General features: G+C 44.0%; 1 protein-coding gene across 1 annotated transcript in view; it reads left to right on the top strand.

Moving 5' to 3' along the window:
• The window catches only part of LOC127028688 (cardiomyopathy-associated protein 5-like), a 45,144-nt gene extending 32,048 nt beyond the window's left edge, over window positions 1-13,096 (top strand). Inside the window, 5 exon segments of the mRNA XM_050914389.1 lie at window positions 572-716; window positions 9,642-9,775; window positions 10,576-10,675; window positions 11,674-11,850; window positions 12,818-13,096. Of these exon segments, the coding sequence (XP_050770346.1) occupies window positions 572-716; window positions 9,642-9,775; window positions 10,576-10,675; window positions 11,674-11,850; window positions 12,818-13,070 (809 nt within the window). The 3' untranslated portion in view covers window positions 13,071-13,096.
• Window positions 13,097-14,009: the final 913 nt, after the last annotated feature.

Raw genomic sequence — 14,009 nt, 5'->3', positions numbered from 1 at the left:
GCACGCTATTTTACATTCAGTTTTCTGTCTTGCAGTTGGGCCCGTAGTTCTTAAACTGAGGCTCTAAAAAAGAGAAATTACAGGACCAAATTTTTGTATCCGCATTGCAAAAATAAACAGGACATAATTAAGCAGAAAGCCAGCATCTCCCCCTCAGTTCTGCAGCAGCACATTTGTTTCTGATGCAGTTCATGCAGGAACGGCTGAGGACAGGATTGAGGTGATCTGGGGAGAGCTGTATGCAGTACTGCCTTGGTGCTCTGCTCCTTAAAGAATGGCAGAAATGGGGAAAATGCACTTGAGGGAAAGGCATAAAAATCTACACAGACATTCTAAGGATGTGCAAGGAAATGCACAAATATTCACAGTGACTTTCCCAGTGTGGGTTTTTTCCCCATAATGTAGCCCTCTGCCATTGAAACACAAATAACCAAAAGATTATTGCTGGACAGATAAAACTAACTATGCCATGGGTTTTCAGGGAGGTCACTCCTCCTTTCCCTCACGAGCATCTCCCACCAGCCACTGGTGCCCTCCTTGTGGTACAGCTAATGTGTCCCTGTGTCCCCAGCGCCCGCTGTCCCCACCATCAAGGCCGAGGACTGCACAGTGTGTTGGGACACGGCCACCATCCGCTGGCGTGCCAGCTTGGCGGCGATGGAGTCCTTCACTCTGGAGTACTGCCGACAGCATTCACTGGAAGGAGAGGGTCTCAGGTCAGTGCCGCAGTCACAAGCACTGCTCGGTCGGATTAGGCAGCTGTTAATGAGTGCCCTGCCCCAGACTGCAGGTCGTTACGCAAGAGATTATTCTGTCTTCAACCGTGCAAGGAAGAAATCAGCTTCTGCATGCTGAGGAATTTACAGGCTGGACACTAATCTATGAGATTAGGCTGAGAGACGTAAAAATACTTCCTTTTTATTCTGCTTAACTGGGCAATCCCATTCATTTGGGGCCAAAACCCTGGAGATGTTGCGCTGTCTGCAATCAACCAGAAGTTGCAAGGCTGTGCTGGCCAGGGAAGCAATTGCTCCTCTGCAACTGCAACTGCCACAGCCCCGGGCATGGCAGGGGAGGGCAGCTGAGCTTCATGGGAAGGAGCAGGATGGAGGAGCCTGGCCCAGTTTGTTCTTTGTTTTGTGGCAAACAAGATAGGAGCTGGCTTGGGACATAGCGAGGGTCATAGTGGTGTCCCGGTAATGTTGGTGACCCATCTGTGCTGTCTGGATGCGTGGGCAGATCCCTCCCAAAGCACAGCTGAGCCCAGCGCTGCCCAGCTGTGCAGGCATGCCACAGGGGTGGAAGAGCAACCCAAAGAGCAGCTTTGAAATTGGGGGTGGCGTCTGCTTATGCCAGACCTTCTCTGGTTTCCCCTACGTTAAGTCTGTGCTGCGTAGAGGAGAGAGCGAGGAGGGACGTAGGCACCACTGAGCCATGAAACCGTGCAACGTGTTGAAATGCAGAGAAAATTATATGGTGCTCTGTATGTCCTTGGGGGTTTGGGGGTTTGTTTGTTTGTTTTAAACAACAACAATATTCCAGAAAAATACAATTGCAGAGATCTGAGAAGCTTTGGGAGACAGAGGAGTGATTTGCCATATGGGACCCCAGCTGAGTTTGGCTGTCTTCCCCTCCCAGGGAGCCTGATTAGGGTCTTCACCCATGGGCTAGTTCACATGGGCTCCACCCCTTGCAGTCAAAATGAGTTGACTAAATGGTTCACATGTTTCTACTAGACAAGTATGACAATGAAATTGCGTGTGCCTTGCTCCTTACAAAAGTAGGCTAAAAATTGAAATAAAAAACTTCTGCAGGGTTGGGAGACCTTTTTTTCATGCAGTACCAGCGTGTTGTGTTAATGCAAACAAGGAGAGGAGGAGGGGTCTTGCCCAGCTCTCCTGCCTCTCGGAGGGCAGCCATGATCTGCTCCATTTCATACATATTTCATGAGGCCATCAGGTCCCTGTCAACCTGCCAAAGTTGCTGTTGGTCAGGGATAATGTAGCTGCTCCCAAAACCTGTACTATGTGTTTGCCATCAAGTTTCTTTGCTGTTAACTGGAATTGCCTCTTTTTCTCAAAACTGAACCAGAAAGTGTGCCACTTTCTGTAATCTGTGAGCGAGGTATCACTAACACCAAGTAGTTTGCTTGTGGTAACAAGCTGCCAGAACTGACCCATTCTCTTTCTCAAGTGAGCTTGTGCAAAATCTAACATGTTTATAATTATACCGAGTCACATTTGACTTTTTGGCCTCTCTGTGGACAGAAGCTGGCCTTTTACTGTGACAAGTGTGAAAAATTCCCACAGGACAAAATCATGAATTTTCTCAGAATTGCTGTAGTTGAAATTTCTGTATTTGTAGAAGAGCTCTGACCTCTTTTTACAGTGTCAAAGACTGTCTTTTGCCACTTATTTTCCCTCAAAACAATGCCTCTCCTTCCTTTTCCAAAAGCAACCCCCCCAAGATTAACCTGGGAAACTTCTATAATTGCACAAGATGTTTCAGTGATGGAGAATTTTTTTTTAAAGATTTCTATTTAATTTTTTTGTGTAAAGCCAAGGAAAAAAGAGCCCACTGATGGATGGAGCATACTGCCCGTATTGCTCCCATCCAAGACCATCAAGGTTCACATTAGGACTAGAAATCAGTTCCTTATGTAGCTGATATAGTGAGACAAATAGCTCCAGGTGATGAGTCAGATCTTAGATGGGCTGAGCTGCCTTCTGGAAGTACCTGTAAGGAGCCTAGAGTTACTATGTCGAGTACCTATATCAGGTGGAATAAAACTGTGTCTTTATGCCCACCTAGGAGCATTTGGGCCTGGAAACGCTGTAGTTTCTTCTGGTTACTTTCCTTGAAAGCTTGGAGTTTGCCCTTCGCAGGTTTCCTGAGCAACACGCATCTTGGGGACCAGCCAAACACAGAGTCCTTGTGGTAGCCTGTGCCTCTTATGCTTGTGGTGGCCCCATAGCTGAGTGATTCCCCAGTCCCTGAGTGGGAGTCCGAACGCATTTTTCAGCAACCCTGGAAAGTTCATACAGCTGCTGCTGGGGGCACAGCGGGAAAGCAGAGGTGGGGGAAGGACATCCAAGGGAAGTCCTGGAGAAAGCGGCACAGTCCCATCCCACAAGGCTGCTTTTGCACATGTTGTTTTGGGAGCCCACCCAAGGCAAGGGACACTGCCAAGGGATCAGGCAGGGAGAAATGCCCCCATCAAACAGCTGGAGCTCTGTGTGTGGAGTCCCTGGTCTGGGCCAGCCCCCTGTAGCCTTTGGCATGTCACAGAATCACAGAATGGCTGAGGTTGGAAGGGACCTCTGGAAGTCATCTGGTGCAACCCCCTGCTCAAGTAGGGCCACTGTCGTGGTTTAACCCCAGCCAGCAACTAAGCACCACGCAGCCGCTTCCCCCTTCCCCCTCCCAGTGGGGTGAGGAGGAGGAAAGAGGGGAAAAAAAAAGTAAAACTCGTGGGTTGAGATAAGAACAGTTTAATAACTAAAGTAAAATATAATACTAACAATAGTAATAATGAAATACAATAATAATAATAGTAATGAAAAGGAATATAACAAAAAGGAGGGGAGGAAGGGAAAAAAAACCAAACAAACAACAACAAAAGAAAAAAACCCACCAGTGATGCACAATGCAATTGCTCACCACCCGCTGACCAATGCCCAGTTAGCTCCCGAGCCACAATCCCCCCTCCCAGTTAACTCTCCCCAGTTTGTATACTGGAAATTTGGGGATCGAACCTGCGACCTTGGCGTTATCAGCACCACACTCTAACCAACTGAGCTAACCACTGGGCATGATGTCATATGGTATGGAATAGCTCTTTGGCCAGTTTGGGTCAGCTGTCTTGATGGTGTCCCCTCCCAGCTTCTTGTGCCCCTCCAGCCTTCTTGCTGGCTGGGCACGAGAAGCTGAAAAATCCTTGACTTAGGATAAACACTACTTAGCAACAACTAAAACCATCAGCGTGTTATCAACATTCTTTTCCTACTAAATCCAAAACACAGCACTATACCAGCTACTAGGAAGAAAATTAACTCTGTCCTAGCCGAAACCAGGACAGCCACCTAGAGCCAGTTGCCTAGGATCATGTCCAGGTGGCTTTTGAATATCTCCAAGGAGGTCCTTGGAGCAGTCCTGGAGCAGTCCCAGCTCCCCAGCGAGAGACTTTGAGGAACCTCTGGAAATAAATCCTCATAAAAAGTTTCCTTCTACATACCATCAAAAAAATCTAGATTTTCTCCTCTGGGTTCTCTCTCCTTGCTAACTTGCCACCTGAGGGACATGGTTCCATATAAAACCATCTTAAATCTTCTGCAACGACAAGTCCCTGGCCTGCTGCTGTGGTTTTAAAGCTCCTTCCCGGGTTGATTCTTTTTCCAGAATCTTTATGAGGCTTTGAAATGTTTCTTTCAGTTTCCAGAGGTCTGCTATTCTCTTGCTGTTCAGCCTCTTTGTGTTGAGAAGTCAATGGAGCTGTGGGTGGAAAATGGAACACTGAAAGAAATGTAGTCCAGGGATTAGGTGTGTGGGCTGTTCAGATGGAAACCATGTATCACATCATGAGAAATCTGTAAGACTCAGGGAGGCAGAAATTAGTACAGTATGTGGTGAGTTTGTAAAAGTGGAAGTGACTGAGTGTCGTCCTCTCCGCCAATGTGAGACCAGCACTGCTAGCAACCAAAATTTTCCGTCTACCCATAGAGCAGGTCTAATGCTGGAAAAAGGAGAGCAAGCCTCCCTCCTGTTGCTTTGCCCACATGACTGTCCTGCCAGCTCAGGAAACAATGTGTGGAAAACAGGGAATCTTCCTCCCCTCTGGCTGTGCTGGGCTTGCTGTCTGAGATAGCAGCGAGGACCATTGCAGGTGGTGCTTTGGTGATCTAACCCCGAAACAGCCAGAGCTGGGACAGAGGAGAGGAAAGTAAGCGTGCAGCACAGCTGGGAGGGAACTCAGAGCAATTTGTTCTTTATTTTTAGCTTCAAGAGCTTTTTTCCGCTCATGGTGCACCCCTTCTGTGTGCTTCTACACGTATCTTGAGAAGCTTGCATGCTTTCAGCTCTAACTCGACATCAGTGGTACCAGCACAGGTCTGGAGGTGCTGTTTCAGTGGGATATTGGGGGTGGAAATGACAATTACAGCACAGAAGGCATTCTGAATCACTGCGAGGCGTATCATTTGCTGGGTTCATGCAATATTAAAAAATATCCTCTAGACGTTGTTTCCTTGAAATAAATTAGGATGCTGATGAGAGAAACATGCATCAAAACACAGCATCAGATTTCCCTAAAACCAGGGAAATCACAAATTTAACAGACAATTGCTACTATAATATTGCTCAGCAATTTAAAGATGAAGAAACATGTAACTCCTTTCTGCTTTGCCTTGAATAGCACATACCTGAAATTTGGAGACTGGATTTTGAGACTTATAGATTCCTCTTATAAAGAGGGGGATTAAGAGGAGATACTTAAAATATTTAACTTCAAATGTTTCTTGAATTTCTATGTGCTGAATTTTGTATTATGATACCAAGACGTTGTGGGGACAGTGCAAATGTGATAACATTTAGACTAAAGGCCAGGATGCCTCATACTTTGATAATAACATTACTACATTTCAAATCATCTATAAAGTGAGCAGGTGTATTTAAAGTAGAAAATAGATGACAAAAAATGTTGTAGGTGGATTTCTCTTTCTTTCATGACCAAAATTACATGGTACAATACTTCAGGTGAGCTTGAGGAAGATCTAGCTGCAATGCTTGTTATAAGAACTCAGAAATGAAACAGGCTTTCCCCCAACAGTCAGGATGCATTTTCCCTTCCCTTCTCCCATGCATGTCCTATATGCTGTAAGCTAGGCAGTAATCATATCTTCTCCTCATCCTTGCTTTTTTTATCACTGATTACAGGGTTAATCTGAAGCATGACAAACTACAGTGATTGCTGGGGAGCCCTCAGTATTCACTTTCCCCCTTCACCCTAACTTCTAGACAGAAGGAGAGGTGATAGCAAGACCTATTTCTTCTTTGCACGCAGCCCCTTGTGAGCTTGGAGCTGGCTCAGACTGTTCCAAATGAAATTCATTCTTGTTGGCATATTCTGTTTCATTAGTTGGCAGCAGCGGGACTGTTTTTTAAGCCTTAATCGTAGCTAAAATTGATGGGCTCTTATTCTTAGGCAGCTTAAAGCTGGCTAAAATAGATTACCAAGCAGAGAATGCTATTCAAAAATCTGATCACTGTTTTACTGACCAGATCTGCTTAAAGTCCAGACATTTCTGTCTCACTATTGCAACTGAAAAGAGGCATGCTGTTGGTCTCTGATTTAAAAATGCAACCAAATTCTGATTTGGAGAATTTCAGATTTGAAAGAGACGCAAGTCTGAACTTTGATGGCTAACCTTATTCTGCAATCAGCTGGACCCAAAATCTTTTCTGAATACCCAGATTCTGGGATCCAGACTCCAGAATATGAATACCATAGGTCTACTCATTACACCAGAATGTACCTGTCTACTTGGATTTAGAAACAATTTTGTGCTTTGTTAACTAGTCATCAGTTAAATAGCTAATAGTGAAAAAGAAGATCTCCTAATTTCTTTGGGAGGACACTGACTTATGTGGTATTTTCCAGAAGACAGAAGAAGGAGCCATATAGAGGGCATCACTGTGCTTAAAACACATTGATCTACATGTTGCCACAAACAGCCTCAAACGAATAGCTTAGTGTGTCCTCCCCTCATCTCACTCGTAACTGTTTGCTCAAAACTTCTTTCTGGTGCTTTGTGCTTCAGATTCACGCCAAAGATGTCAGGATGGTGCTTTTAAGGAACAGACTGGGCCAGACTTGTCTAGGAAGCATGGACAAATTTCTTCAAAGCTTGGGTGCCCGCTTCTTTTCCCATGCTTCTGCTTCCATCCCCATTTTCCTTTCTCTCACTTCTTTTATATTTGCCTCCTTGCTCAGTTCCCATCTTATATTTTTCAATGCATCTTTCCTTTTCCTTGTCCCCTATACTCAGATGAGCCTTTTTCCTCTTTCAAGTCTAAAGATCTCAGGTTCTCATCAGGCAACTCATCAGGTTGCACCTCTTCCCTCAACCTTTCAGTAAGAACTGACCAGCCTGCCAAACTCCCAATGCCTTGCTGAAGTGCTCTCGTGGTCGGGGCTTTAGTTAGTGTCCTGGTTTCGGCTGGGATAGAGTTAATTTTTCTTCCTAGTAGCTGGTATAGTGTTATGTTTTGGATTTAGTGTGAGAATAATGTTGATAACATGCTGATGTTTTAGTTGTTGCTAAGTAGCGCTTATCCTAAGTTAAGGATTTTTCAGTTTCCCATGCTCTGCCAGAAGCAGGTGTACAAGAAGCTGGGAGGGAGCATAGCCAGGACAGCTGACCTGAACTAGCCAAAGGGGTATTCCATACCATAGAACATCATGCCCAGTATATAAACAGGGGGGAGTTGGCCGGGAGGGGCGGATCGCTGCTCGGGCATCGATCAGCGAGCGGTGAGCAATTGCATTGTGCATCACTTGTCTTTTCTTGGGTCTTATTTCTCTCTTTTTTTTGTTATATTCCTTTTCATTACTATTATTATTATTATATTTTTATTATTGTTGTTATTATTATATTTTACTTTAGTTATTAAACTGTTCTTATCTCAACCCACGAGTTTTACTTTTTTTCCTGATTCTCCTCCCCATCCCACTGGGAGGGGGGAGGAGTGAGCGAGCGGCTGTGTGGTGCTTAGTTGCTGGCTGGGGTTAAACCACGACAGTTAGTCACAGGGGTGAAGCAAACCGTGCAATTGCTACCATGTTTGGGCAACCCACTTCTGTTTACTGCATCAGTTCCAGCATTAATGTAACACATTCCCCAAAGGTGGCATGGCCCAGCACTAATCACACAAGAGCCCCAAACTCTCTGAAATTCTTTCAAATTGAAAGAAGATCACAGGAGCACCCAGTGCTTTTTCTCAATGTTTTCAATCACTTTTAATGACAGCTGTCAGTACAAAATACCTGTTACAGACTAATAAGGATGATGCACCAGTCTTTCCCCAGGATGCCATCCTCCTAGACAGAGCTCTATGTGGTGTTAACAGGAATTTGGTGTATGTAGGGCTGTGGGAGGCAGGCATGTGAAAAATCCTGATGGATGAGCACTGATTATTCTTCAGATTGTACTGCTTCTCTGGTGGGACGTACGTGAAAAATCAGTCACTACAAATGAACAGCAATGATCTTATCTGACAGCTGACTCGTCTGCCTTACCTCCTCTGGGGGTCACAGTAATTAGTGCTGGAAAAGGTGATTTGTTTAATCTATCTCCCCATAGAGACATTACCTGCAGGAGGGAGACCATCCTGAGCTCCACTCTTGAACTCGTGGTGGAAGGGAAAGTGCCTTGCACGCTCTCTGAAGGCATGTCTCCCATTTGCGAATTTGCTGGAGAGCAGAGCAAGACTCCTGCATTCAGCCCTTCCTCATACTACTAAGGTTATTGTCTTTCAGCCCAGAGGGCAGGGGGGTTATCTCAAAAGACCTGCATTACACTTGGAAAATTAAATACTTGCCTTGAAGATTCCTATAAGCATTTTTTGGAGGAAATTGTCCAATTTATACAGATAAACAGTCTTTACCTGCAGGTGTACAATGCGGTGGGTATATACTGTCTGGCTTTGCCATTATTATATGAGGCAAAAATGAGGAAAATCGGGATCCAGTGTGTGAGAATTTAAGCCAAACTTTCATACTCCTGACAATATAGAAAATAAAATTGGCATCTTTCTAGTCATCCAAAGTACTTTCACTGGCATTTCAAAGCGCCTGCGAAGCAGGTTGAGTGGGTGCTGACTCTTACTTTCCTGCAGTGTGTCAAGACATCAGCGGTTGAGCATGTGAGGGCTTGAGCTTTTGAGGCACCACAAAGGGGAGACTTATTCAAAGCAGGGCACTGTGCAAAGGCAGTTCCCCTGCTGCTGCCTCTTGCAAAACCAGCCTGTTAGAGTGCACAGCACCATGAGGGAGACAGAGCCAAGACTTTGTTGATGAACAATTTGTGAGCAAGGAGTTCATAATAAGAAGTGCACGGTTTCTGTGCTATCTCAGATAAGGGTATCCATTCTTTTGGATGTCAAGCATGTGCCCAGACTGTACAAACACAGCAAGCGCATTCAATCTCATGCAGCTGAATTAATTACAAGGGGTTTTTTTCTGCAGAAGCTTGTTCATTTTGTAATGCAGACTTTTTAGAGGAGACAGATGAGAATTTGTTTCTGTACTGCTTGCATTTTATGTGATGACTTATGCTGCAAAATGAACATACAGTGAGCATTACACCAAATGACTGCACTGAATGAGAAGGCAGTACAGGAACAAAGGCCTGAAAATTTGTCAGATGAAGTAAGGAGGATCCCTGAAGTAAAATGCCGAAGCTCCTACATAACTCGGTTGTGTGTGAAAACAGTGTTCGTCTTTTCAATTTGGAGTTTCTCTATGGTGCCTGTTGTTTCAGTAGTCAACAATACTGTTAGGTGGCTTAGCTGTTTGCATAAATTATTCTTTCCTGGTTTGAATATCTGCATACGTTTTCATGTATGAAAATCTTTGAAATGTGCAGGTCTTTTGCTAGTATAAAGAGACCTGAACTGAAAGTATCCCTGGAGCCCAATGTGACCTATTTCTTCTACTTGAGGGCTGTCAACCCATTTGGGACAAGTGAACAAAGTGAAGCTGCTCTCATCTCAACTAAAGGTACATCACCATTTTCTGATGTCAAAACAACGGGGTGGAGGGGCAAAGCGGTCAAAGATGGTATTTTCCTCCAGAAATCATAACTGAGCTTTCCAATACGGGAGTAAGCAAGTTATTGAAATAAAAGGGACCGTATTTTAGCTGCTTAAAATAAGCACAATCTGGGACTACTTCACTTGAAGTTGATAGATTTATGTCAATGTAAAACCGATGTGACCTCAGAAGCAAAAACATTGAATTCTGTCAGAAATATGAAATGATTAAATATTCTTCAGGGATTTCAGTTTGCTTGAGTTTGGCAGAGCACATTCTGATAAAAGATTCCATGACCTTAAAAAAAACCAAAATTAAAACCTTATGGACTTTGGGGTTCAGGGATGAGGAAGCATGCAGAGCAGTTTTAAAATGTAATGGATGATTTAAACTTTAAGGTTTCCAGATAAATAGTGTTAAATCATGTATGGTTCTTCCAAACCAGCCTCAAAATTCAAATTTGCTATTCTGAAAAAGCAATTGATTGAAAATGATTCAACCTTCTTTAATACCGAAGACTTCTTTATCACCTAGCTACTCTTCTGAATAATATAACCTGTTATGATCCCTGGGCCTAGTTGCCAGAAGACTGCCATCCCAGTCAGGCCCAGCTTGGAAGAGTCCTTGCATTTGCACCCAATTTTCTGTCACTCCTACCTCTGTCCAGCTAAGATGGCAGTAATTGTTGCTTAACATTTTATGATTCATCTCGTGTTAATATTGCCAGCCTCTCAGAAATGATGTTTCTTTGTCGTGAATTGTACCAGGAACTCGATTTCGCCTACTGAGCGACACAGCCCATCCCGCTTTGCAGATCTCCCCCGATGCAACTGTGATCCGCCTTCCCGAGAAAGCCAAATTCACTGGGTGAGTACCAGCATGCTGAGCGCGCCACTCCGTGGGGTTCGGGATGGGCCTCTCACTCTTATTTTTGCCTATAGGTAGCTTTCACATGGCACTAACTAATTTTGTAGAACTGAATTGTTTCAGTCTGCGTGATGGACCCCCCTTTCAAACATTGCAATACCTCAATAAAGCCAGTTGCAGCATTGATGTAGGTGCTGGAAAGAGTTCAGTGTTGCGCTACTGGGACTGCTGGGTTTGCCTCAGTCCATGGTCACTGCTTAATCCTTCAGAGCACTTCAGTCTCAAAGCAACTTGTTGCTGCACCGAGAAGGCCAGATTTGTGGGCTTATTTTTTAATATATTGTGGCTAGAAATAATCCATCCTTTTACTTTGCTTCCTCTGCTGAGGGCATTACTGGTAACATTTTCCAAAGCATCTGTGGCTTTGGAGAATTAGGAAGTGCTCCTGGGATATGTTAGAATGATTGTACCAGGCTAGCTCCATCCATTGCAAACATTTTTTTTTTTGACATGCTGATATCAGTCACATCACAAGCACAGGTACGCTTGTATGAAGTTGTGCCATACTGATATGGCTTCTTAAAAGGTAATGGGGTATTACTGGTTTAAGCACTTTTTTTACCATTACAGCTGAATGCACACAAGATGTTTGTCACTGTGTCTACTTAAAACAGCCATGCTTTCTAGTTTGAACAAGCCTGCTAAATTTGAGGTCCATTTTTGCCTCCAAAGTCACCTTTTCCACCTTTTGCTAGCTTCATATAATTTTGGGTAAAGTTTCATGGTTTTTACTACTCAATATGAGTCCATCTCAGTGCAAAGATGAAATGACTCTTAGTGACAATGTTCAAATCTTTGATAAAACCCTGCAGTTAGAATAACAGAGTGCAATCCGTTAGTAATTTTAGATGCTGCTGCATGACGTGACTATAAGAAATATCACAATATGCTTGGTCTACCACCACACTCACTTTACTGTACACCTCTTCCACAAATAGGTTTCCTTCAATCCTGGGTGAACTGCTGCCTGCTCGGGGCTGTCATTACTGGGAAACCGTTGTCTCTGCCTGCAGAAGCTATAGGATTGGGATTTGCTACGAGGCAACATCACAGAGCAGTGTCCTGGGGCTGAGTGATACCTCCTGGTGCATGCGCTGCTGTCCTACACAAACCAGGTAAAGCTGAGTCAGTCTAGCTGCTTGGGAAGTCGCTTGTCCTTCACCTAAATAAAGCTGGCCAGCTTCAAGAATCACGAGAGCAGAAAGGACCCATCTGCTTTCTTTCTGCAAATTTGAGTAATAAGAGGAGGACAACTACAAAGGAGCTTTAGACCTCCTCCTCTTAATTAAAAAATCTTATGATGCACCTTAAAAAATAATAATAATAATAAAAAAAAAAATCTCAAACAGACCAACTTGCCTCCCTTCACCCAGCCAGTGAATCAAACTTTAATACCTCCTTTGCCACTGCTTTGTCATTCCAGGCTCATATCCTGAACTGCTTCACAAAATCCCAGCAAGCATATTTATGTCCATAAATGCAATCTTTTTAGAATCTATTTCCAGCTCCAGGAGACTTCAAGCCTCCATAGGGAATGCCTTCTCCTGCCTTGTCCTTCGCAGCGACAGGCACCCACCTGCCACTATGGCAGGACTGCAGGACACTGGGGTAGTCTTCAGCAGGCCAGTGCCAGGTGATTTGGAGGTTTGTAAGTCATAACCCTGTTAATGGTGTAAAGGTGCTCTTGATCTAAACAAGTGTGGTTTTTTAGTGTGAAATCATATGGATGCATGAACATAACTAGCTAAATGAAACATCTGAGATGCAAAGGGTTTTACCAAAGCACAGCTCATGCTTAAATCCCCAAAAAGACATGTAATAAGAAAGATATAGATGAATATGATTACAGCAAGTCTGCTTTTATTCAGAGAGCCCAAAGATGCTGAGTGAAAGGGCTCATCGGCACGCCAGGCAGGGCTTTGAAGCAATGCCACATTCGCTCAGGTAGGAGCAAAATTCTGTTGCCACATGATACACTGCTGTATGCTGCAACCTGTTAATAGGTGGGAATTAAGCAGTAGGTTATTTCTGGTAAATCACCATGTGGAAGCTCACTGTATTCTGGTTTCCATTTTCCTGCAGCTTTCTTTACAGATTTCTTCACATCGATGTGATGAGTGATGTCCATGTGACAGAACACCCGGCCAGGATCGGCATCCTGTTGGATTACAGTGATGGCAGACTATTGTTCTTCAATGCAGAGAGAGGACTGGTGCTGTTCGCCATCAGGCACAAATTTACTGATGCTGCTCACCCGACCTTTGCCCTGGAGAAGGCTGGAACGCTTACCCTGCGCACAGGAATGGAGCTGCCAGAGTTTGTGAAGCACAGCTAATCCCATGCTTCACACTCTCAGGAAAACTGACAATTACAGCATCAGGGGGCAGGGAGGGGAAGAGGGGTGTCAGGGAGGGATGTCTAGTCTTCACTGATGAATGCTACATGCACAGCTCTCCCCCACATCGTCAATAATTGTAGTTAGTGCTCAGCCACGTAATCACCCTGAGCCTGGAGAGAAAATAGACTTCTTCAGATGGAGTGTGCACCTAGTGATATAGACAGTAGTACTTTTGAGGGGGAAAAAAAAAAGGTTTGTTAGATATGACCATTAAGGGGGGGGGAAATGTACTTTCCCTGTGAAAATAATGACAGTACTAGCTGTCTTTTTAAAGTTGATGATGAGCCTGTGTATGAAATAAATGCATCTCTCACTGCAATACATGAAAGCCATCTGTCGTGGTTTAATCATTTGCCAGGACAGTCAGAGCCCGAATCCAAGATGTGTTTGAAAAATGTGCAAAAATTTCAACAACTGAAACATTCTGCAAGTTAATTTTTTGTGGTTTTTTGCCAACTCTTTTCTTTAAATGCACAAATTAAGAAAACTTGGAAACTTAGAAGTCTGCATGTTTGCAAAATGAGTGAGTCCCAGACTAGTCTTCATATCAGTCATATAAAGTTTGAATATGCAACACCTACCTACCCTGTTCACACCAGACTAACAGACTGTGTCAGTAAATATCTGTACCTGTAAATAGGTACTCATGAAACACATGTATGAGGAAACTTGATAGAAGCGGTAAAAGTCTTCCCCTATGGTTTTCATCATCAATTTGTTGGGTAGGTGGTTTCGATGGTGAAGGGAAGGTTGTCACCTGGGACCTTAGAGAACAGTCAAATTGCCAGTGACCTTCTTGTGGATCACCCTTTTTCCATCGCTGCTTTTTACCTTTGCACTTACAGATTTGATGCGTCTAATTTCAGGCTTGTGGAC

Source organism: Gymnogyps californianus, unplaced genomic scaffold, assembly GCF_018139145.2.
Source record: "Gymnogyps californianus isolate 813 unplaced genomic scaffold, ASM1813914v2 HiC_scaffold_39, whole genome shotgun sequence".
Lineage (NCBI taxonomy): Eukaryota > Metazoa > Chordata > Aves > Accipitriformes > Cathartidae > Gymnogyps > Gymnogyps californianus.
This window is presented reverse-complemented; position numbering and strand designations above follow the sequence as displayed.